The 25,274-nt window shown below is 43.4% G+C and overlaps 1 protein-coding gene across 7 annotated transcripts in view; it reads right to left on the reverse strand.

Moving 5' to 3' along the window:
- Nucleotides 1–25,274, reverse strand: part of LOC134350204 (coiled-coil domain-containing protein 102A-like) — a 657,542-nt gene that overhangs the window by 556,470 nt on the left and 75,798 nt on the right. For all 7 annotated transcript variants that reach the window (XR_010018849.1, XR_010018848.1, XM_063055227.1 and 4 more), the window contains exons 2-3: nucleotides 18,005–18,688; nucleotides 9,333–9,532 (exon numbers count right to left, since the gene is read on the reverse strand). Coding sequence is in view for 5 of the 7 variants with exons in the window: in XM_063055227.1 (XP_062911297.1) it covers nucleotides 9,333–9,532; nucleotides 18,005–18,619 (815 nt within the window). In the remaining 2 variants the exon portion in view is untranslated. The remainder of the gene's footprint in view (nucleotides 1–9,332; nucleotides 9,533–18,004; nucleotides 18,689–25,274) is intronic.

Consider the following 25,274-nt stretch of genomic DNA (forward strand, 5'->3'; position numbering starts at 1 on the left):
GTAAAAATAATAGGCTGGAATACATTCTTAGATACACACAAGTATACATGTTCATCAGCTATTTGGCTAATACAGAGAATTTTAAGTTGTCAACACCTGACAGACAGTCAGCAATCACATTTTCCGTTCCTTTTATATGTGTTATTTTAATAATCCTCTAAAACCAGGCTCCAACTTAGCAAACTTCATAGTGGCCGAAAACACTAATGAGTTGTGATCAGTGTAACTTCTCAGTGATTTTCGCCCCGGACACAGATAACAAGGGTCGTCCCATACCAACTTAGCATTCTTTGGAAAGGGTTTAGTAAGAGGGTGGGTACTATCCGCAAGGGTGTTTTTTTTTCTGCAAAACTTCCGATAGTACCCCACCATCTCCAAGAACCTTCTCAGGGCTCTCTTGTCTGACGGGGTGGGGACTTCAGAGATAGCCCGCACCTTAGCTTGCATCGGAGCCAGCTGCCCCTGTCCTACCACAAATCCCAGATCAGTGACCTTTGCGCGGCCGAACTCACTCTTTACGAGGATCACTGTCAGGCTGGCTTCAGACAGCCATTTAAACAGCTCCTCCCACGTGTTACTCCAGACCACTACATCGCCAATATACAATTCTGTGTTCTTTAGCTCGTTTGTCACTGAATTAATCATTCTATAGGGGTGTTGCTCACTAGGCTGACCTAATGTGGCAACAGCTCCATGTCCCAGCTCTTTGCATCATCTCGGGACATCCGGACCTATGTGGGCGTGCCGTTTAATTAGCTCTCTTAGCGGTTCGCTTTGTTCGGGGATTAAGGGAGAGAACTCAACAGCAAAGTTGGTCAACACAATAGAGTTCTCCCATCTGGTCAGCACTACACTTATCTTTTCAAAATGGGCTTTCCCCTTATCAGGTGGCACCCTAGCATCATTAATTTTCATGATATCACCAGCTAGATCTGTTTCCTGATCGTGGCGAGCTTTTAACATGTTAATATCCTCCAACTGTGTTAACTCACGTCTGCAATAGTCAATAACATCCTTCCTCCTGTGCAGCCAGTAAAACTCTTTCATGATTCCACCAACTGTTTTCTCCCCCCAACATGTCCACCGAAGGGTATCTTGTGGGGCAGGTTAAGAATCTCATCCCCATAAATTTTTGGCATCATCCCCCATTCCTCATCTGCGGGCACGGTACTTGTCTCCCTTTCTTCCTTAGCACTCCCTCCTCCACACAATAGCCTACTGGCTCCCTTTTTAAATCTGCTTCAGAAAGAGCTGTCCCCGCCAAAACCATCAGCTCCTCGTCTCGCTCCTGTGCCTGCACAAATTCCCTCCTTTCTAATGATAAATCTACCTTAATTTCCTCACTTCCTCCTGTTTCACTTTCTACCCCCTCCTGGTACAAGGCTGGTAGAAACGTCTCAGCTAGAGCTATTTCGGCAGTCTTCCTGGACATACGCCGAGTCACTGCGCAAACGGGATAACCCTGTGAGTCCATGGGCGGGAACTCAATGCGGGCAGGCGGGCCTGTCAATCTCACTGCTGGGTACACTTCCCCGCCGGCGAGGTCATTACCGAGCAAGATCTCCACGCCTCTCATTGGTAGTTCGAGCCTCACCCCTATCGTGACCGGTCCAGAGACCAAGTCGCTTTGTAGGTGTATCTGGTGCAAAGGCACTGCTTCAGTCCCTTGCCCAATGCCTTTGACCCTGACCTCCCCAGTCTGGGTCTCTGAACTAAACTCTAACACACTCTTTAATATCAATGACTGACACGCTCCAGTGTCTCTCCAGATCCGTACTGGAACTGGGTTTAACCCCTCCTTCACCGACACCAATCCGGTCGAGATAAACCTCTCACGCCCTTCCTGAACTTTGTTAGCCCTCTCCTCTCCTAGCGGTTTGCTTACCAGCTCAATACAGCCAGTCAGAAACACCGCCTTTCCCTTTCCCGTCTCCTTCTTTGGGGCAAAGCACCTGGACGCAAAGTGTCCGACTTTCCCACAATTGTAACATACGACCCCAGGAGACTTCCTACCAGACTGCTCCCAGTCTTCCTTATCCTTCTCACTAGTCCCCGGCTTACTTTCTGACTTTTCTGGCGGACTCTCCCCGCCGTCCCAAATACCCTTCTGGTAGCCTTTACTCGGGGCAAACTTCGTTTTATGTGTCAACGCGTACTCATCTGCTAACTTAGCAGTTCTGGCTAAAATGTCTGCCTCTTTCTCATCTAGGTAGGGTCTCATACCCTCAGGGACACAACCTTTAAACTGCTCAATCAGGATCAGCTGTAGCAGTCTGTCATAATCCCCATCTACCCCCTTCGAGGCGCACCAACGCTCACAATATGTCTGCATCTCACGGGCAAACTCTAAATACGTGCGGTTCCACTGCTTCCTCGCATTCCGGAACCTCTGCCGGTATGCCTCCAGGACCAACTCATAAATCCTGAGGATGGCCTCTTTCACCACTTCATACCTCTGGGCATCTTCCGCGGACAAAGCCGAGTAAGCTTGTTGGACTTTTCCTTTAAGTACGCTCTGAAGCAAAACAGCCCACTTATCCCTCGGCCAGTCCTGACTTGCAGCAACTTTTTCGAAATGGAGAAAGTACCGATCCACGTCGGTATCGTCAAATGGGGGAACCAGCCTAACCTCCTGGGTTGCCCTGAACCCTCCACCTTGGTTCGGCATGGGCCCCTGCTCTGCCCTTATCTTTAACCTCTCCAGCTCGAATTCCCTTTCCCTCTGTTTCCATCTCGCTCCAACTGTTTGTCCCTCTCTTCCCGCTCCAACTGCCTCTCTCTCTTGCTGTTCTAACTGTCTCTCTCTCTCTTCTCGTTGTCATTCTAACTGTTTCTCTTCGTATTCTAGCTGTCATACCCGGAACTCGTGCTCGAGTCTCAATTTTTCAAGCTGCACCTGTACTGCGTCTCCACCAGGTTTTCCAATAGATATCACCTCCAGCTCCCCTTGGGGAAACACACCTTTAGATACATAGTGCTCTACGATAGCTCTGTGTATCTCCTGTCTCCTCATTGTCGATTTCCCCTTAACAAGATTCAACCGTTTGGCCACACTGCCAATTCCACTTTCCTGGCATCCTCTAATGCCTCCAAGGTCGGCGCCTTTAGAAATTCCTCAATCTCCATTTCTGCTGTTTGCCTTTTCCTTCTTTCGGGAATTTTAACCCAATCAATTTATCCCGTCCCAAATTTAGGATTCAAAATCGCAGACGAATACCCCACTTAGGTTATGTACCCCGTAACTGGGTTGCCAAACCAGCAGAAATGGACCACTTAGTTGGAGTCTGGATTACTGGAACTAAAGAAGTTTTATTAAAGAAATAAGCAACACAGTAATCAAAAGGATATAAATGCAACAGTTTAGCAATGATAAAACACACATGTACACAGAACTAGGATAATAGGATCAATCAAGCTCTATCGTAGTCTAGGGGTAAAATGATCAGTCATCAAGTGACACAGAGTTCAGTTCAATTCAGTTCGCAGTAATCGCCGTCGTGCCATTGGGGAGAGAGAGAGAGAGAGAGAGAGAGAACGAATGAATATGCAAATCGGATTCCACACAGACCTTCGATATTCCTCGCAGTTAGCTTTCGGGCGAGCCCTTTGTAATGTCTTCTGAGGTCACCGACTGTGACCCCTCCGTTCCAGATACGATCGTTCTTCTGCGGTGAACCCGGCACCCAGGCAAGGGCGGACACACACACCAGGTTCCCGCCGACCCGCACCTTTCTACCCTATGCGTCTATGGCTGTTCCCGCGACCAGACCTCAAAAACTCCCACCAACTTGTGGGGGGGCACACCGCTTTCAGGGTCTCGTTACCTCCTGGAGTCGTGTGTCTGTTGCCTTAGTGAACCTGTTCCTTTTTATCCCCCTGCTGGGGTATCGCCTGTCCATCAAACTTCAAACAGTTCAGGGTTCAAAGCCACCAGTCTCTGACAATACTCGGAACCGTGTCTCCTTTCGGTAATCTCCCTCGTCTCTCTCTTATTAGCACCTTGCATGTTCCCCCATTGTCCTCCTATTGGCATCAATCTTCTGATAACTGGTTCTTTTGTCACAGAAAACACTGACAAAGTTGTACAAGTGATCACATAATTATCACACCCATGTTCAGAATAAACATGTTGAAGTTGTCCAAGACGTTGGTGGCACCTAATTTAGAGCATTGTGCCCAATTCTGATCATCTACCTACGGAAAGGAGATCAACGAGATTGAAAGAGTGCAGAGAAAATTTACAAGGATGTTGCCAGGACTTGAGGACCTGAGTTATAGGGAAAGGTTGAACAGGTTAGGACTTTATTCGCCAGAATCTAAAGAGAATGAGGGGAGATTTGACAGAGGTATACAAAATTATGAGAGGTATAGATAGGGTAAAGTGAAACAGTCCTTTTCCACTGAGGTTGGGTGAGAATAGAGCACGTCATGGGTTAAGGGTGAAAGGTGAAATGTTTAAGGGGTACATAAGTGGGAACTTCCTCACTCAGAAGGTGGTGAGAGTGTGGAACAAACTGCCAGCAGAAGTGGTGTATGCCAGTTCATTTTCAATATTTAAGAGAAATTTGGATAGGTACATGGATGGGAAGGGTATAGAGGCAAATAACCTGGGTGCAGGGCAACAGGGCAGGGCAGGTTAGTAATTCAGCATCGACTAGATGGGCCGAACAGCCTGTTTCTGATCTATGACTCTGTACTGGAGTACGTACAATCACAATCATTTCAGAGGATCATTTCAGTCCTAGGTCCAGCATGCAAGTGCCACTACAAAGAAAGCAAGGCAGCACCCCTACTTTCTCAGAAGTTTACAAAAATTTGGCAAGTCATCTAAAACTCTGACAAACTTCTATAGATGTGCAGTGGAGAGGATATTTACTATTTGCATCATGGCCTAGAATTGAAAAGCCTACAAAAAATAGCAGGTACAGCCCAGTCCACCACAAGTAAAGCCGTCCCCACCATTCAGCACATCTACACAGACCCCTATTACAGGAAAGCAGCATCAATCATCAAGGACCAACACTATCCCATGACATGCTTTCTTCTCAACCAACACCACAAGATTTAGGAACGGTTATTACCCCTCAACCATCAGGCTCCTGAACCAGAGGGCATAACTTCACTCGCCCCATCACTGAACTGTTCCCACAACCAATGGACTGGACTCACTTTCTGGGACTCTTCATCTCATGTTCTTGATACTTACTGCTTATTTATTTATTATCATCAATTTTTTAAATTTTACTTGTTTCCTTATATTTTCTATGACTGCCCACAAGAAAAAGAATCTCAGGGTTGTAAATGGTGACATATGTACTTTGATGATAAATTTGTTCTGAGCTTTAAACTTTAATTCTTACAATTCCGTCATGTATTTACATTTTTTTAAACTCAATTTGAAATCAACAAGCTATTGATCATATCTTTATGATTTTTAAATGTCTAATGAAGTGCAGTTGTGGGAGCTCTTTTCTCTATGTTACAGATTTTGATGTCATAGTAATGGACACAAAGATGAATGTATATAAAATACAATAATCAACCCAGATGAAAGTTCTAAGAAAATCACTATTTAAACTTCAGAATTACCACACACAGTTGAATTTCCTCAGTTAAACGGATTTTGTTTGGATGAAGACAAGCTGTTACTACATTTTGGGATTACACTTCTATATTTCATCTGGCATCAGTGCAGGAAATGTGATCTCTCTGCTCTGTATGCACATAGAATTATGTCAGTACGCTAACAGAGGCTCTTGACAGTGACTCAGACAAGAGTGGAAATTTGCATAATCGTAGAGCAAGGTCTGGTATAGTTCAGTCACAGAGAGACAATCTTGACAACACTTTATTGCCATGTGATTGCTGGCTTTTGCAAAGTGATTCAGCTCTTGTGGCCTGACTTTGGGTATTGTGCAATAATGAGGAATGTGGAAGTATCAGTATTGATATAAGATATAAAGTATTGAGATAAAATATAAGACCATAAGACAAAGCAGCAAAATTAGGCCATTCAGTCCATTAAGTCTGCTCTGTCATTCCATCATGGCTGGTTTTCTTTATCCCTATCAACCCCATTCACCTGCCTTCTTTCCATAACCTTTGACACTATTACTAATGAAGAAACTACAAATCTCCAGTTTAAAAATACCCAATGACTTGGCCTCCACTGCTATCTGTGGCAACAAGTTCTACAGATTTACCACCCACTAACTAAAGAAATTCTTCTTCATCACTGTTCTAAAGGAATGGCTCTCTGTTACAGGGGTTCCGAAACTTTTTTATGCCATGCACCCCTACCATTAACCAAGAGGTCTGTGGACCCTAGATTGGAAACCCCTGCTCTATTATGAGGCTGTGCACTCTTGTCCTAGACTCCCCCACTATAAGAAACATCCTCTCCATATCCACTCTATCTAGGCATTCCAATATTCAATAGGTTTTAATGAGATCTCCCCTCATTCTTCTAAACTCCAGCAAGTACAGGCCCAGAGTCACCAAACACTCCTCATGCATTAATCCAATCATTCCCAGACTCATTCTTATGAACCTCTTCTGAACTCTCTCCAATGCTGGCACATCTTTTCTAAGATAAAGGGGCCCAAAACTCCTCATAATATTCTAAGTGCAGTCTAATCATCAGTGCCTTATAAACCTCAGTGTTAAATCCTTGCTTTTATATTCTAGTCCTCTTAAACAAACGTTAAACATTGCATTCTTTACCATTGACTATTGAGAATCCTATACGAGGACTCCGGAGTCCCTTTGCACCTTTGATTTCTGAATTTGCTCCCTATTTAGAAAATAGTGTACACCTTTATTCCTTCTACCATAATGTATATTGATATGCCATCTGCCACTTATTTGCCATTCTCCTCATCTGTCTAAATCACTCTTCAGACTCCCTGCTTCCTCAACACTATCTGCTTCTCAAACGATCTTTGTATCATCTGCAGACTTGGCCACAAAGCCATCAATTCTATCATCCAAATCACTGATCAATAATGTGAAAATACATAGTCCCAACACCGACCCATGCAGAATACCTTGATTCCCACTCTCTGCCTCCTGTCAGTCAGCCACTGTTTCATCCATGCTAGCATCTTTCCTATAATACCATGGGCTCTTATCTTGTTAAGTAGCCTCGTGTGCTGCACCTTGTCTAAAGCCTTCTAAAAATCCCAGTAAACAACATCCACTGATTCCCCTTTGTCTATCCTATCTGTCATTCCCTCAGATAATGCCAAAAGGTTTGTCAGGCGACATTTCCCCTCAAGGAAACCATACTGACTTTGGCCTGTTTTAGCATGTGCCTCCAAGTACGCTGAAACTTCATCCTAAATAATGGACTGCAACATGTTCCCAACCACTGAATTCAAGATAACTGGTCTATAATATCCTTTCTTCTGCCTCCCTCCCTTCTTAAAGAATGGAGTGACATTTGCAATTTTCCAGTCCTCCTGAACCATTCCAGAATCAGAGCTAATATTAATACAGGTATGTCCCTGTTATTTATTCACCTCCTCTTCAAAATTCAAAGGTCAAAGTAAATTTATTATCTATGTATGTATGTGTCACTATATACCACCCTGAGCTTCACTTTCTTGCAGGTATTCACAGTAGAACAAAGAAATGCACTGGAATCAATGAAAACTACAAAGACTTTCAAACAACCAATGTGTAAAAGACAAACTGTGCAAATACAAAAATTAATTAACTGGTTAACTGATGAATAGATAGATAAATAAATATATAAGTAATACCGAGAACATGAGTTGTCGAGTCTTCCTTAGAGATGCAGTCCTATAACAGTAACAGGTCCTACAAGCATACACTGCCTAATCACACCCATGTGACCTTGAAAGCGAGTCCACAGATTTGTTGGCGCGTGGCCAAATGGTTAAGGCGTTCATCTAATGATCTGAAGGTTGCTAGTTCGAGCCTTGGCTGAGGCAGCGTGTTGTGTTCTAGAGTAAGGCACTTAACCACACATTGCTCTGCAACGACACCAATGCCAAGCTGTATGGGTCCTAATGCCCTTCCCTTGGACAACATCGGTGGCATGGAGAGAGGAGACTTGCAGCATGGGCAACTGCTAGTCTTCCATACAACCTTGCCCTGGTCTGTGCCCTAGAAATCTTCCAAGGCGCAAATCCATGGTCTCACGAAACTAACGGATGCCTATATATAAGGTGAGTTAAGTTATTCTTGTCAGACACCTTCTCCCTGAACTTATGTTTCTCAGATGAATCAAACCCCCAGCCCTTGCCCTCAGTCACCCTGGGCCCCTAGCCTCTATGCCAAATCCGCCCTGTGACCTCAGTGCTCTAACACACAAACATAAATAATTCATTCTTGTTATGTTCCCTGCCCGAGAAAGCTGCGATTGATAAAAGAAAACCTATCCACGCTTGCAACCCCCTCCCTCAATGAGTAGCCTTCCTCTTGCTTAATAGTATTGGTCTATGGTATGAAAAAGGTTGGGAACCCCTGCCCTACAACCCCCAACACTGAGATCTTGGACTTCCTGCCCCCCCCCCATCCCATCAGCACTGGACACTGGTGCAGTGTGCAACAAGAACTGGGTGACCTGTTCAGTGGTACCTGACACACTGGGTCTATGATGCCCATGAAAGTCCCAACTCCACAACAGAAGACAGGCACTGTCACGATGGTTTCTTGCCTCACCCCTTCCCCTCTTGCCACCGAGTGTTCAGATCAGGGTTTTGAGTAATCTGTCAATGTTTTGGGTCGAGACCCTTCACCAGTAATGGAGAGGAAGGGGAAGCCTTCATCTAGTTTCACATATCATTTCTCAGCTTGTAGTCCTTCCCCTCCCTCCACCTTTGAATTTCGGCTTCTTCCCCCTTTCTTTCCCGTCCCAATGAAGGAATATTGGCCCAAACTGTCAATTGCTTATATTCCTCTCCATGTTACTACCTGGACTGCTGAGTTCCTCCAGCATTGTGTGTGCGTTTGTCTGTGTGTGTCTGTTGCTCTGGATTTCCAACATCTACAGAATCTCTTGTGTTGATAAATAACTTATTAACTAAACAAACTATACAGTTATCCAACACATAATAGACATATTAGACCATTCCATCTGCATATTGGACCAAGGATTTAGGTACATCTCTTTCCACGACTGTATTCTGTGGTTGACACCACTGTTATTTTGACAAGCTATCAACAAATATCACTCATAAAACTTCCTGAATATGACTCACATATCTGAACCATTCTTCAAGTAGTCCAGCTGTATGCTGGACTGTGTAATGTGCAGGTCTAAAGCACAAAAGAGTATCAATAATATTATTATAGCTTTCACCTACTCTCTTTCTTTCTGTAGGATTTTCTGTGACTCATCCAGACGAAACTGCAGAGCCATTGTTTTAATGGAGTCATCCTCAAAAGGTTGCATTGTATCTTCCAGCAGATGCTTGGGTCTTTCAGAGCAGATGGTTGAAGTCTCCAGACTTTGTCCTCCTCCATCTTGTTTCTCTCTTAGTATATTGTCAATTATATCAATATCCTGAAAATAAGCCACATGGAAACTTTACAGCATTAACCATGGTTATAATAGAAATAACAGAGATAGCATTATTTTTTTAAAACTTCTCGTTTTACCGGAATACACTCAGTGGCCACTTTATTAGGTACAGGGGTGGAACCAGGTATGGCCTTCTCAGCTGTAGTCCATCCACTTCAAGGTTCAATGTGTCACCCATTCAGAGATGCTCTTCTGCACACCACTATTGTAACAAGTGGTTATTTAAGTTACTGTCACCTTCCCACAGGCTTGAACCCCAGTTTGGCCATTCACTTCTAACCTCTCTCATTAACAAGGCAATTTCACCCACAGACAGCTAATGACTGGATTTTTTGTTTGTTTGCTTTTTGCACCATTCTCTGTAAACTTTAGAGACTTGTGCGTGAAAATCCCAAGAGGTCAGCAATTTCTGGAATACTCACACCAACAATCATTCCACAGTCAAAGTCAGCTAGATCACATTTCTTCCCCCATTCTGATGTTTGGTCTGAACAACAATTGAACCTCTTGACCATGTCTGCAGGCTGTTATGCATTGAGTACCTGCCACACAATTGGCTGATTAGGTATTTACATTAACAAGCAGATGTACAGGTGTACCCAATAAAGTGGCCACTGAGTGTATTTTCCAATTGTTAAAAATGGACTTCTCCAAAAATGTGTTACATCTTATTCCATTTGGAATCAAGAAAAACTATAGAAAGGGTACTAGCTGTGTCATACGTTGTCACATCTTTGAGAGATACTGCCAGTATTCCAGCCCCAGAAACGTGACTTTCAAAGGGCCATCGGGTTACGTAATAGCCCTTTGCCAATTAAGGTGTCAGTAAGGGAAACTGCTGAAAAGTATCTCACTGTTGCCTAATGTCCTTTGTGTTACAAACAGAAAACCTTACCCAAGTGAGCTTGTTCCCAAAGGGCCACCTATCTTGTCGGCTTTGGTAATTTGCACATAACTCAAAAAAAAACCTGTAGTATTTCTGGACACAAGAAATTCTGCAGATGCTGGAACCCCGAGTAACGCACAAAATGCTGGAGAAACTCAGCAGGTCAGGTAGCATCTACGGAGAGGAAAAAGTAGTCAACGTTTCCAAATGAAACACTGTACCTGGTACGTCTGAACGTGGTATACGGTACCTCTGGGAAGCTCTCTTCAACATGACTACTTTGTTCACAGTAAACTCAGCCTTTGTCAGTTTAGTGATTTTATTGTTAGTCATCCAAGAATACCAATGAACAGATAGTATTACTCTATTAAATTAATTTTTTAAAATCAATTTTAAGGAATAATAGGATAAGTAGCCTTTTACTAACAGGAAATCCAATTTATTTTTAAACACATGATATGTCGTTCTGATTAATTCTGACCAATGCCTCACTGTATGATACAGCTGCTAAAGAAAACAGTGCTTAATATTTCTAATGACATTACATGGTCAAGCCTTTAGACTTATGCTCAGATCTTCTGGGATGTAGAACTGTCATTTTTCATGTAGTTTAACTTTTTTATGCTTGCTGCTAATTTTATACAATCACCTGTGCACAGCTAATTGTTCAGTGATTTTTCTAGTAATTACAAGCAGATGCTTCGGTATTTTTATAGAAACTTCTTAGCCATCAGTAGCAGGTGTCACACCACTGAAATCTGGCTGTTTTGTGGGTTAATTACTATCGCTGGAATTATTGTTATCTCCAGTCATAGTATGAGACAACACGACTACGTTTTCTTTTGCCTTTCTTTGGTCATTCTTTGCTTGTGTAAGACTTGATAAAATTGCTAGCAATAAGTTTTATGCCTCATTCTTGACTTCTGAAGAACCTCTGGATCACAAAGGCATCAGGATCCTACAGATCCGATGACAGAAAGAAACATTTTTTGAATCTAAATTCTAATTCTATGAAGATGCTACGACTGCAACTACGGTGAGTAGTCGATGAAGTAACTTGATGTAGCAATACTAATATTTTTCTCTACACGTCCTCCATCAGAGAAACTGGATAGAAAGCATTCTCGTGCAGTAATAGTAATATTATTCTCCCCACATTAAATTACTCCATTAACGACTCACAATACTACTTCATTAAAAATGAAATCAGGTGAAGTGAAAAACCGCTGTTAAATTCAATGCAACACACACATTCTAGCATGTTGGTCCATGGACTCCTCTACTGCCACGATCAGGTCACCCTCAGGTTGGAAGAGCAACACCTTATATTCTGTCTGGGTAGCCTCCAACCTGACAGCATGAACACTGATTTCTCTAACTTCCAGTAATTTTCCCCCTTCCCCTTCTCCGTTTTTTCATTCCCCCCTTTGGCTCCCCTCTTACCCTATCTTTTCTCCTCACCAGCCCGTCACTTCCCTTTGCTTCCCCTCCTCCTTCCCTTTCTCAAAGAGTCCACTCTCCTCTCCTATCAGATTCTTCAGCCCTTCCACTTCTCACCTCCCACCCCCCAGTTTCTCATGACACACCCCCTCCATCACCCACCCACCTTCCCCCTCACCCGGTTTCACCTAATACCTTCCAGCTTGCACTCCTTCCCCTCCCCCCACATTCTTATTCTAGCTTCTGCCCCCTTCCGGTCCAGTCCTGATGAAGAGTCTTGGCCCAAAATGTCAACTGTTTATTCCCCTCCATGGATCGGATCTGACCTGCTGAGTTCCTCCAGCATTTTCTGTGCATAACACACGGAATATTTGGGATCGACAGCACAGAAACAGGTTATTCAGCCCAACTATTCCATGTTGGACCTTCTGTGCCAACTCACTCCTCCTCCCAACTTTCTTGGTCTAAATCTATCAGATTGACTCTCTCCCCCTCTTGTTCATAAGCTTTCTGAAATACATCTATATTATTCACTTCAACCAAATTCTTCACTATGGCTGGGAATTTTCAAGGAAATACTCTGGCCCTACCAGTACAATTCTGATAGAAGTTTTTAAATATGAAATTTTAACATTGTTTATCTTTCCACAGTTGCCACCTGGCATGCCGAGTGTTTCAAGCACCTTATGTTTTTAGTTCAGGTTTCTAACACCTGCAGCATTTTAGTTATTTTCTAGCTCTATAATTGTCAGGTAATTTTTCTTTGGATTTTTACAATGTTCTTGAGGTAATTTAATACTTATCACTACTCCCTTCACTCAGATTTGTATACTCACAGCAGAATGGGGGCGGGGGGAGGGAAAAAAAGTGGTCCCTTGAAATTAGTAACTTATTGTTCTAATTTCAACACATACTCTACTGTCTGTATTACTGTATTGTATTCTTGGAATTACTGTTTATGCATTTTTCACACAATAAACAAAGCTTGTAGCACAGGGCGAGAAACAAAGATTATGAGCTGGATAAACATCTAAAACTGCAGCTTCGGTTAGAAGTGGGGCCTATGATTCAAGGATCAACTTTATTCTTCAATACATTTACAAGTATTGGGAATTTGCTGTGGTGTATCAGTCAGGCTGCGACATGCAAAAACAAAACAACAATATTCAACAATTATAATGAATGAAGAAGTACATACAGTCTAAATCTTAAACAAATAAAGTTAGAGGTTAAAGAATATGGAATAAAGTATGCATAGATCAATAAATACCAGCATGTATTTACAATGTACGCAGTATTATGAAAAGTGGTTTCAAGTGTTTACAGAGCTGTGTGGTGCAGCGATGAGGCAATAGATACAGGGAGTGGGGGATCAGGGCTAACTAGAATGGTTGATCAAATTACCTGCCTAGGGAAGAAACTTTTAAGATGGCATTAAGTTTTTATTTTAATAGTGCTTTCCAGAAGGGAGCTTTTGGAAAAGGCAGTTTGCAGGGCGAGTAGTGTCCACAACGATTTTTCCCACCCGCTGCTTTGTGGTGTGTAAGCAAAAGCTGTGTAGGAGTGTGTTAACAGAACCAGTTCCCTTTAAAGCAGAATACTGTCAAGAGCCAGGTCCATTGCAGTTGCTCAGAGGACAGAAACTGGTCACTCCGGAACCCCTGAGGTTGCTCTCAGGGGCAGATGGATTTGAAAACGAGGCTGCGTTATTTGCATGTACTTCAGTACAAACTGGGGAGCAAATCAGTCAGTGAGTTGAAGCAGGTTATTACCAAAAGCATTCTTGCATGAATCATCGGCAGTGAGCTCGTGGACGAACAACCTTTGTCGTGAAGGTAACCACCACACTAAAAGCAGAGAGTGAAATCTGTAATCTGACAAGTAGGGGACCGTGCACAATTCTGATTTGATGGAGACAGACGTGAGAGTACAGAGGAACATCTGGAAAACTTCTGAAATGCCCGCTTCGCTGCCACTGCTACTGTGTGGTAACTGGAATCTCTGGAGCAGAAAGCCCCGAATCCCCGGCTTTGCTTGTTTCAGCGGCCAAGGCTAGGTCGAAGGCACTCAGCAGAGGATGGTGCTCGGGAGGCTGTATCGGAGGAGCTGGTTGGAGGCCCGAAGTTTCGGACGGACGAACTCCGTGTCAGCTGTGGTCGGCTGCTTCCAAGGCATCGGCAAGTTGACGGTGCCTGGAGGTTTATGGCAGGGAGTTTCTCCCTTTTGCCGCCTGCTATCGGGGACTCGGGAGTCGATCGACTCGGGGACTTAAGACTTTTTTTTTACCGTGCCCGTTTTTTGTTCTTCATCAAATTATGGTATTGCTTTGCACTGCTGTAACTATATGTTATAATTATGTGGTTCTGTCAGTGTTAGTCTTTGGTTTGTCCTGTTTTCTGTGATATCACTCTGGAGAAACATTGTATCATTTCTTATTGCAAATGTGCATTTCTAAATGACAATAAACAAGGACTGAGTGTTCTCATAATCTAAATTGGTGGAGAGTGAAATTCACAACAGAAAGCCCTTGCACTTTAAATTACTGACCCAGCAAAGCCAACTGTGTTCAGAAATTTCCAACATCACTTTCACTGGAGGAATAAAGAGTCAGTGACACCCAAATTCTCTTCAGATGCTTTTGGGTGTGAGCCCATGCAAAAAGACCAGATTTAATAAAGGAACAAATAAAAATACAAATAGAAAAGGTAATGACTCAAAGAAAAGTAGCCTCCAGCATGAAAGACTCCCACCACCCATGATGCCCTCTTCACATTACCACCATCAGGGAGGAGGTACAGGAGCCTGAAGACACACATTCAACATCTTAGGAACAGCTTCTTCCCCTCTGCCATCAGATTTCTGAACGGTCACTCTCTCTACTGCCTGTTATGCCGCTGGTCTTTAGGGCAGCAATGAAGGTCCTCCATCTCTGGAGGGGTTCAGGGCTTCTCTCGTCGTGTCAGTAGCTCAGTTTTCACTACCCTCTGTCACGTAAGCTCCAGGTGGAGACTCAGGAATACTGTCACACTCAGAGGTATAAGGATTCTTCACTGCTGTTTCCCAGGTCACTGAGACATGCCCCTCGCCCACAGGCCCCAACACTCCCAACCTTTTCAATCTGGCTTGGCACTCAAATTCACTAACCAGCTGGTCATTCCTTGATCTTGGACTAGCGCCCTGCAGCTTTGATATGTTCTCAGGCCCGGGACCCACGTCTCGATTCGGCCCGTGCCCGCCCTTTCCAATCTGGCCTGGCACTTAAATCGGTCAAATGTCAGCTTGTTCCTCACTCTCAAGCCCGGACCCTATCGCATCGACTCTGCCTCGCCTCATCTCCAGCAATGGTCATATATTGGCTTGCTCCCCACCCTCTAGCAAAACGAATTCCTACTCATCTCCATTCTAAAGGGTTGTCCTTCTATTCTTAGGCTGTACGCTCTGATCCTAGACTACCCCACTATTGGAAACATCCTCTCGACATCTACTCTATCAAGGCTTTTTAATATTCGAGAGGTTCAATGAAATCCACCTCCCCCCCCCCCACCGACTCTTCTAAACTCCAGTGAGTCTAGGCCCAGTGCCATTAACAGCTCCTCATACATTAATCCTTTTATCCCCAGAATCATTCTCATGAAATTCCTCTGGACCCTTTCCAATGCTAGTACATCCTTTCTTAGAAAAGGGGCCTAAAACTGCTCACAATACTCCAAATGCGGTCTGACCAATGCATTATAAAGCTTTAACATTATATCTTTGCTTTTATATTCTAGTCCTCTTAAAATGAAAGCTAATACTGCATTTACCTTCCTTATAACTGGCTGAACCTGCAAGATAACCCTTCAGGAATTATGCACTAGGACTCCCAGATCCCTTTGCACCTCTGATTTTAGAATTTGTTCCCCATTTAGAAACAACATTCAGGTATGGGCTAACAAGTAGTATCATTAATCGAACAAAAATGCCAAATAATGATCACCTCCACCAAGTGAAACTATAACCATCCACTCTTGATATTCAGAGGCATTACCTGTGCCAAGATTTCCCATTAGCAATATTCTGAAGGTTGCCACTGACTAGAAACTCAGCTGCATAATCCACATATGCACTGTGGCTGTATGTGAAGCTCGGAGCATGGGGATACTCTGGAAAGTAACTCATCTCCTGGCAGCACAAGATTCAGATTCAGATTTATATGTACATGGAAACATACAGTGAAATGCGTCATTTGCGTTCAGGATGTGCTGGGGGCAGTCTGCAAGTGTTGCCACACATTCCGGCCACCAATGAGTATATCTACAAAACACACTGAATCTTTCTGATCCATGCACCTGTAGCCATGCTTCATACATGTTGTATTGTGCCTGCCTCAGCCACTTCCTCTGGCAGCTCATTCCATATATACACCACCCTCTGCATGAACAAGTTGCCCCTCAATTCCATTTTGAGACTTTCCCCTCTCACATTAAGCCTGTCCCTCTATTTTTTGATTCTCTTTCCCTTGGTAACAGACTGTGCGCATTCACTCTAATTATGCCTTTCAGGCCTTTGCACACCTCTATAACGTAACCCCTCAACCTTCTATGCACCAATTAACAAAGTCTTAGCCTGCTGTGCCGTTCCCTATAAATCAGGCCCTCAGGTCCTGGCACTGTTTTCACAAATCATCTTCGCGCTTTTTCTGACAGCGACATCTTCCCTATAGCAAGATTACTAAAACTGTTCACAATACCCCAGGTGTGGCCTCACCAATGTCTTGTCCAACTGAAAAATAATATCTCAGCTCCTATACTTACTGTTGAAGGCCAGCATAAATGCCAAATGCTTTCTTCACCATCCTCTCTACCATCAGGGAACTATGTACTTCTACTCCTTGGTCCCCCTTTTCCAGAGGTCCACATGGACAACACCCACTGCCTTCCCCCATCACTCTTCTTGGTTACCTCTTCAAAAACCTTTAACGGATTTGTGAGACATGATTTAACATGCTCAAAGCCATTCTGGTTATCCCTGAACAGCCTTGTATCATCCAAGTGCTTATCTGTCGGAGTTCCCTCCAACAACTTGCCCACTAATCATGCCTGACTCACTGTCTTGTAGTTCCCTGGACTGTGTTTGCTGCCCTTCTTAGTGAACAAGGGTCCAATTTTTAAGAACTTTATCCTTGGCTGAAGATTATTCAAATATCTCTGCAAGGGCCTCTGCAATTTCTTCTCCAGCTTCCTACAAGGTCCAGAATGCACTTGGTCAGATCCCAAGAACTTATCCTCTTTAAAGTGCCTTAGACCCACCAACACCTCATCTTTAGCAATTTATAAATGGTCCAAGACATCACATTTTATTTGCCACCAAACTTCAGCTTCCATAACCTTCTCCACAGTAAAAAACTGATGAGGAAAATTCATTGCAAATCTCACCTGTCTTCTCTGGCCCTACATACAGATGGCTTTGCTAGTCTTTCAGGGGACTTAATATTTCCCTAGTCACCTTTTTATTCTTATTATGCCTGTAGAATCTCTTGGGATTTTCCTCAACCTAGCCTGCCAGATTCATCTCATGCCCTCTTTTTTTTTGCCCTCCTGATTTCCCTCTTAAGTGAGCTTCTTATGTTTAGTTGAAGTACCTTTGATAACAATTGATTATTGTGCATTATAAGGAAGTGTAAGGCTCTGCTTCCCTCCACTAGCCTGCAGGTCACCCTTGGGCGAGGTGTAGCACTGGCTTAGGATACCCCTTTAGAACAGACGAGGAAGAATTTCTTTAGCCAAAGAGTACTGAAACTGTGGAATTCATCACCACTGACAGCTGTAGAGGTCAAGTCATTGAGTATATTTAAAGCAGAGGTTGATAGGTTCTTGATTGGTAAGGGCATCGAAGGTTATAGAGAGAGGGCGGCAGCATGGGCTTGAGAGGGATAATAAATCAGCCATGATAGACTGGTACAGCAGACTTGATGGGCTGAATGGCCTAATTCTGCTCCTATGTCTTATGGTCTTATAATAAAACAGAGGGCAGAGGTTGGGACTAGTGGTACCTAAAGATGTTCCATTATATGTAGAATTAATTACTGTAGTTTGTAAACACCAGTGTATTGTTGCTGTATTAATCAGTAGAGCTTTTGTCTTCCTTACCTTCTTGGGTGAACCAGTGAATTTGTTTGGGGATGATGGGTTTTTATTATTTTTAATATCTTTGACGGGTTCCTGTTCCAGTACATTGAGTTCGTATTCTTCCAGTCTGACCAGAGCTGCTGGTGGCGTTTCTGTTGGCTTGGCTACCCTTCTCAGCCGCTCATTTTCGTCCAACAGCTCCTGCTTTTCTCGTTTCATGGCAGCTAACTCCTTCGCAACCGACTCCAGCTTCTGCCGCATCTGCCGGACTTCCTCGCGCGCCTTGTTTCGTTCCGCCCTCACCTTGCTCCATTTCTCTCGCCAGTTCGCAGTGCAGTCCGACCACCAGCGCATGGTCTTTTCCATCTGAGCAGCTCTGGCTCGAACCTCTTCCAGCTCCCGATGGTACAACCCTTCAATGCTGTCCCAGTCACTACACACGTCCACATGCTGCTTGTTCAGCTGCTGCGGTAAAGGAGATGGAGACGGAAAACTGTGAGCAGATGAATCGGGGGTCAGCATCCTCTCAGACTGGTTGCTTTGGCCAAACTGACCATACAGTTGTCTAGCTGGAGGCTGTTGAACTTTTGGGGTCTGTGCCCCTTCTCCTCGTTTGGCAGTAGGATTTGAGCTCATTATTTCTGTCTCAAGTGCTTTCTCATTCAGCTTTTCTTCCACTTGCTAAAGCCTTTCATCTTTAATTTTCTGCAGAAAGAAAGGAAGAAAGTTTTAACTAGGAGAAGAATTAGGCTGTTCGGCCCATCATCCCCTCTGCCATTACATCATGCTGATTTATTATCTCTCTCAACCCCATTCACCTGCCTTCTCCCCGTAACCTTTAATTTCCCCTACTAATCAAGAAACCTGCCAACCTTCGCCCAATGGCTCTGACGTGCCCATCATGAACTGCTTCAAGAAGCTGGTCCATAAAACCATAAGACATAGGAGCAGATTTACACCTTCAAACATGGCTGATTTATTTTCCCTCTTAACCCCACTCTCCGGCCTTCTCCCTGTAATCTTTGACATCCTTACTAATACATAAAACTTTACAGAACAAATGTCATCTAAACTTACTGCAGATTAACATGCTACCATTTCTTATCAGCATTAGACAGCACACTGATTTTAATAAAGCCTGTCAAGCAGTAATTCAAAACCTGTTGACCACTCCCTTTGCAGTCCCTTCCTTCACAGTCAAGAGCAGTGTACAGTCACTGTATTTTCTGAATTCGTTCTTTGTATTGTGCACATCTTGAAATTGCAAGTACAAAATGAATTTAAAATGAATAGTTATGATTTTCATAATTGTTGCCAGACCTTAAGCAAGAGAGATTCTTTATAAATTCACCTCAAATCCAAGGATTCACAACCACTATTTAAATTAACGTTTTGCATTATATTCTCCTACTAGCATGATTTAATGTCTGCTGCCTTCCACCCTGTCACAGATTGCCCTTTTATTTTGCTCATCCTCCCATCTTCCCTGCTCAGTACATTGTTACTTCGCTAACATCTGTCATTTCTGCGTGGTGAAAGATCAGTAGCCTGGAACATTAAGTTTACTTTCTACAAGTCAGCAGAGTTGTACTCCAGCTGAAGCTAAAACATTATTATTTTCCAGTGGGGCATTAATCCTACAAAGTCTTGTCTTGTTCCTACTGCACCAACCGCTGCCAGGCTATAAACGTGCAGGAGCAATCTGTGGTTAAGTGCCCTGCTCGAGGACACAACACGCTGCCTCAGCTGAAGCTCGAACTTGCAACCTTCAGATCACTAATCCAACACCTTAACCACTTGGCCACACGCCAACAAGTAATTATGCTGCAACAAACATCTGCTTCAGAATGGAAAAGAAATGGCAAGGAAGTAAAGGAGTCTTTGGACCCAGACCACCAGGTTCAGGAATAGTTACAAGCTCTACAAACATCAGGATCCTACATTAGCGTGAATAACTTCACTCACCTCTGAGCTGATTCCACAACTATGGACTCACTTTCAAGGATTCGACAACTCACAGTCTCAGTAATATTTATTACTTACAGTATTTACTACTATTCCTCCAAGAGGAGCACAACCTTGTTGTAGGGCTTGGAGGCTTGCATGCCTCAATAACCAGGAGAGCTATGTCGGCTGGAGTCAGGGCATTATGCTTTGGCTCTTCGTAGGGTCACTCATGCCAAATAGGTCAAAGGCTAGAGGCCAGAATAAGAGTGGTCTGCCGGTCCTCCAGGTTCAGGGGGTTCAGCTCAAGGCTAACAACCCTGACTGGTGAATCAAAATTGTTACAGGACAGCTATGAAGAATCCTTCTACATATGGTATTCCTGAGTCTCAACCAGGGACTTGCATGACTGACAGTAGTGAAAAACGAGAGGAAGCTACTGACATGATGAAGGAAACCCTGAACACCGCCAGAGATAGAGGACCTTTATTGTTGCCCTAAACGCTAGCACATGTAGCAGGCAGTAAGTGGTTATTATTATTATTATCATTATTGGGTTTTTTGTGCATTCACAGTTTGTCTTCTTTTGAACATTTGAACATTTGTCCATCTTTGTGCATAGTTTTTCAATGCTTTTATTGTATTTCCTTGTATCTACCTTGAATGCCTGCAAGAAAATGAATATCAAGGAAATATATGGTGACATATACGTACTTTGACAATAAATTTGCTTTGAACTTTGAAGAACAGGAGCATGCTGCTGCAGGATAGGGGTAGGATTTAGGGCTCAATGTAGTTGGAGCTGGGCACCTATCCAGGATACTATATGTGCTGAATAGTTCTTTATTAAATTACAGACCTATGGTGTAAGTAGAAGTTTAGCAAGTTCTGCAAGAAGCCAAGGCATAAACACAAGAGATTCTGCAGGTGCTGGAAATGACACACAAAATGCTGCAGGAACTCAGCAGGTCCTCAGCAGGTCAGGCAGCATCTAAACAAAGGAATAAACCCTCAATGCTTCAGGCCGAGACCCTTCTTTCATCAGGACTGGAAAGGAAGGGGGAGAAAGCCAGGAGAGGGAGGGTGAAGTGAGAAGCTGGGAGGGATAAATTGCCATAATTCAGAGAAACTGATGCTCATACCAGTAGGTTACCTTTTCTCTGCTTAATTGCAGAGGTGTTTGCATGAATGGTTGCTGTGAGGTTAAAGTGTGTTACTGGGCCCTCAAATACCTATCCTGACACGTTGCTTCATTCCAAGTTCCCATGAATGCTAAAGGGCTGGAACCTACACTCGGTGGCAACTTCATTAGTACCTCCAGTACCGAATAAAGTAGCTACTGACTGTATGTCTGTGATCTTCTGCTGCTGTACCCTGTCCACTTCAATGATCGACTTCTGTCCATTCAGAGACGCTCTTCTGCACACCACTGTTGCAAGATGTGGTTATTGGAGTTACTGTCACCTTCTTGTCAGCTTGAAACAGTCTGGCCGTTCTCCTGCGACCTCTCTCATTCACAAGGCACTTTTGCCCATGGAAATGCCACTCACTGGATTTTTATTAAATGTTCGCAAAATTCTCTGTCAACCCTAGAGACTGTTGTACCTAAAAATCTCAGGAGATCGGTAGTTTGCCTGGCATCAACAATCTCTCTACGCTCAGAATCACTTAGATCACATTTCTTTCCCATTCTGATGTTTGGTCTGAACAACGACGGACCCCCTTGGCCAGGACTGCATGAGTTGCTGCCACATGATTGGCTGATTAAATACTTGCCCTGAAGAGCAGGTGCACCTAACAAAGTGGCCACTGCATGTATATTATCACACTATTGTTATAGTTGTCTTTCCTCTGTTTGCTTGCAGAGGTGTTCGTATGAATTTTTTCTGTGAGGAAAAAGTGTATCATTGGGCATCAAACAGCCATCTTAACACAGCTTCATTCCAAATTTGCTTGAATGGCTGGAATATAAACACCACAAAATGCCAGAATATTACAACTGATCACGTGCTTGGAAGAAATGAATGCCAAATATTTCATTATTTGTGCACTGATAGAGTGAAAATGCTTCCTGTCACTAAAATTACTAGGTCAGACATGAATGCTACTTAAATGTAGCCTAATTTATAATTAGACCATAAGATATAAGAGTAGGATTAGGCCATTTGGCCCATTGAGTCTGCTCCACCATTTCATTATGGCTGATCCATTTTGCCTCTCAGCCACAATCTCCCGCATTCTCCCTGTATCGCTTTATGCTCTGATTAATCAAGAATCTCTCAATCTGTGCCTTATATATACCCAATGACTTGGCCTCCAAAGCTGCCGGTGGCAACAAATTCTACAGATTCACCACTCTCTGGCTGAAGAAATTCTTCCTCGTCTCCTTTCTAAAAGGACATTCCTCTAGTATGAAGCAGTATCCTCTCGTCTTAGACACCCCGACCATAGGAAACATCTCCTCCACATCCACTCTATTGAGGCCTTTCAACATGCAATAGGTTTCAATGAGGTCACCTCTCATTCTTCTGAATTCCTCTGGGTAGATGCCCAGAGCCAGCAAACACTCCTTTTAATCTCAGGATAGTTTTCATGAACCTCCTTTGAACCCTCGCTAATGTTCGCGCACCCTTTTTGGGATAAGGGGCCCAAAACTGCTCACAATACTCCAAGTGAGGCCTCACCAGTGCTTGATAAAGCCTCAACATTACGTCCTTTCTTTTACATTCTAAGAATTCTGAGAATCCTGATCTTTGAGAATCGACTTACCTTTGAGCAGGATCACACATTGCATTCTCTACTGCCCCAAATGTGATATGTGGACCCATGTAATAAGTCTTACAATCCTCCATCAACAACTGCTCCCCCTCACCCCTTTCTCCATCTCACAAAGAGTTTGGTGCCCCCGTGCTCAAGTTCTGTGACTAGTAAGACCATGAGTTATTAAGAGCAGAATTAGATCCATCTTTGTTCTAAAGGGACGCCCTTCCATTCTGAGGCTGTACGCTCTGGTCCTAGGCTCCTCCACGATGGGAAACATTCTCTCCACATCGACTCCAGCCTTTCAATATTTGATAGGTTTCAATGAGATTCCCCCCCCCCCATCATTCTTCTAAATTTCAGTAAGTACAGCCTAAATTCCAGTCATCTGTGTGTATTAGTCATAAATGAAATATTGCTTGACATATAGTAAATAATGTGCTGTGGGAGGCACACATGTCACCACATATTCCTGCACCAACATAGCATGCTCACCACCAAAGTTCAAAGTAAATTTATTATCAAAGTTATGTACATGTCACTATATACTATCTTGAGATTCATTTTCTTGCAGGCATTCACAGTAGGCCAATGAAATACAATAGAATCATTGAAAACCTACACACAAAGACTGCCAAACAACCAATGTGCAAAAGTAGACAAACAGTGCAAATAAAAAAAGCAAGTAAATAATACTGAGAACTTGAGTTGTAGAGTCCTTGGAAGTGAGTCCATAAGTCCACCATGTTCGCAGAACACACAAACAATAACAACAGAACAGCAAGAAAACAACACCAAAACAAGCTCCTCCCCTCCCTTCCACCCACCCACCCACCCACAACTCATTGACAAATAAGAATGCATGGCTACATGTGTTGATTTTGGCTGCTTTCTGCCGAAGTTACTCAACTTCTTCTCATGTCCCATGGACAGCCTCATACTGGACATCCAGTCAATGGACTCCCAAGATGCCAAATGGGGAAATGAGATTTTTCCTACATGAGATCTTAAAATGGGGTGCATGATGGTTTGAAACCATGTTGCCTTTTGGGTTCTCCCATTTGTGGAGCAGGCTGGTACAGTAATCACAGCCCAAGTGATTCTGCTCAAGGGGAGGTTGAAACCATACCTCTAATTTGATTTAGTGATGAGATATTTTGCCCCCTGGCATTAGATGTGTTCCACAGTTCCTTCCATCTGGAAAGTGTGATTATGCCTGTGGCACAGATGTTGGCAGCCAATTTCTCAGGACGGTTGGTACGATTAGTGCATTGGCTTTACCAAGTAATTTTAAATGGGGAGGCTGGTGTTGCTCATGACTTTTGTCAATAGTTGCTGCAGAAAAGCAATAGAATTTCCATTGAATTTCAGAGTTAGAAGCCCAGATGCTTGTTTATGGACTCACGTGTCCACACTGAATTCGACTTCCATAATTTGTAGAATCAAATCTTAGAAGTGGAGCTCAATCCACTTACATCACGGTCAACACCACGAACAGCAAAAGGTGAAATTCCTCTGTACTAGGGATTCCCATCCTGGGGTCTATAGACCTCTTACTTAATGGTATTGGTCCATGCAATAAAAAAAGGGTCAGGAACCCCTGCCCTATAGGATCTTTGGCAAACAACTAATAAACCAGATAGGTCCATGAACACAGAAACACGATCTTGCCATTCCTTTGTTTACATTATTTATTAATTTTATAAGCTATACTTTGCGCTGTACTGCTGTCACAAAACAACTAATGTCACATCACTTTGTTCCCCTCAGGTTGGGTGGGACTAGAACTAGAGGTCAGAGGTTTAGGGTGAAAGGTGAATATTTAAGGGGAATCATGGGGAATTTCTTTACTCAAAGGGTGGAACAAATAGCCAGCAGAAATGGTAGAGGCAGGTTCAACTGTAACATTTAAGAGACATTTAGATAGGTACACAGATGAGAGGTATGGAGAGCTATGGTCCAAGTGCAGGTAGATGGGACCAGGCTGGCACAAGCTAGATGGGCTGAAGGGCCTGTTTCTGTGTCGTAGTGCTCTATGATTCTATAAGAAGGTGAAAATAAACCTGATTCTAATAGTTTAATGTCTTACCTGAACAAAAGCTAAACAATGTCTGAATACTATAGAGACCACAATCTTTCCACAAAGAAATCACTGTCAAATGAGCCAAGTCAACCAAGGAAACACACTGCATTCCGCTCATAGCTCTCTATTCCTCAGAAAGGCTGTAGTTACAGAAATTGTGGTGTGGTCTACAGATTTACCTAATTAATTTAATGGTCAGAAAGCATCGGGATGGTCACCCAATTTTTCTCAATATGAAGTTTTTTCAGCACTTTAGTGTAGCAGATAGCATAATACTTTACTGTGCCAGCGATCCAGGTTTAATTCCCACTGCTGTCTGTAAGGAGTTTATACCTCTTCCCCGTAACCACATGGTTTCCTCCGGTTGCTCCGGTTTCCTCCCATAGTCCAAAGACATACAAATTAGAGTCAGTGAGTTGTGGGCGTGCTGTGTTGGTGCCAGAAGCATGGGAAACCTTGCAGGTTGCCCCCAGTACATTGTCAGACTGTACCACACACTTCACA

Source organism: Mobula hypostoma, chromosome 1 (assembly GCF_963921235.1).
Source record: "Mobula hypostoma chromosome 1, sMobHyp1.1, whole genome shotgun sequence".
Classification (NCBI taxonomy): domain Eukaryota; kingdom Metazoa; phylum Chordata; class Chondrichthyes; order Myliobatiformes; family Myliobatidae; genus Mobula; species Mobula hypostoma.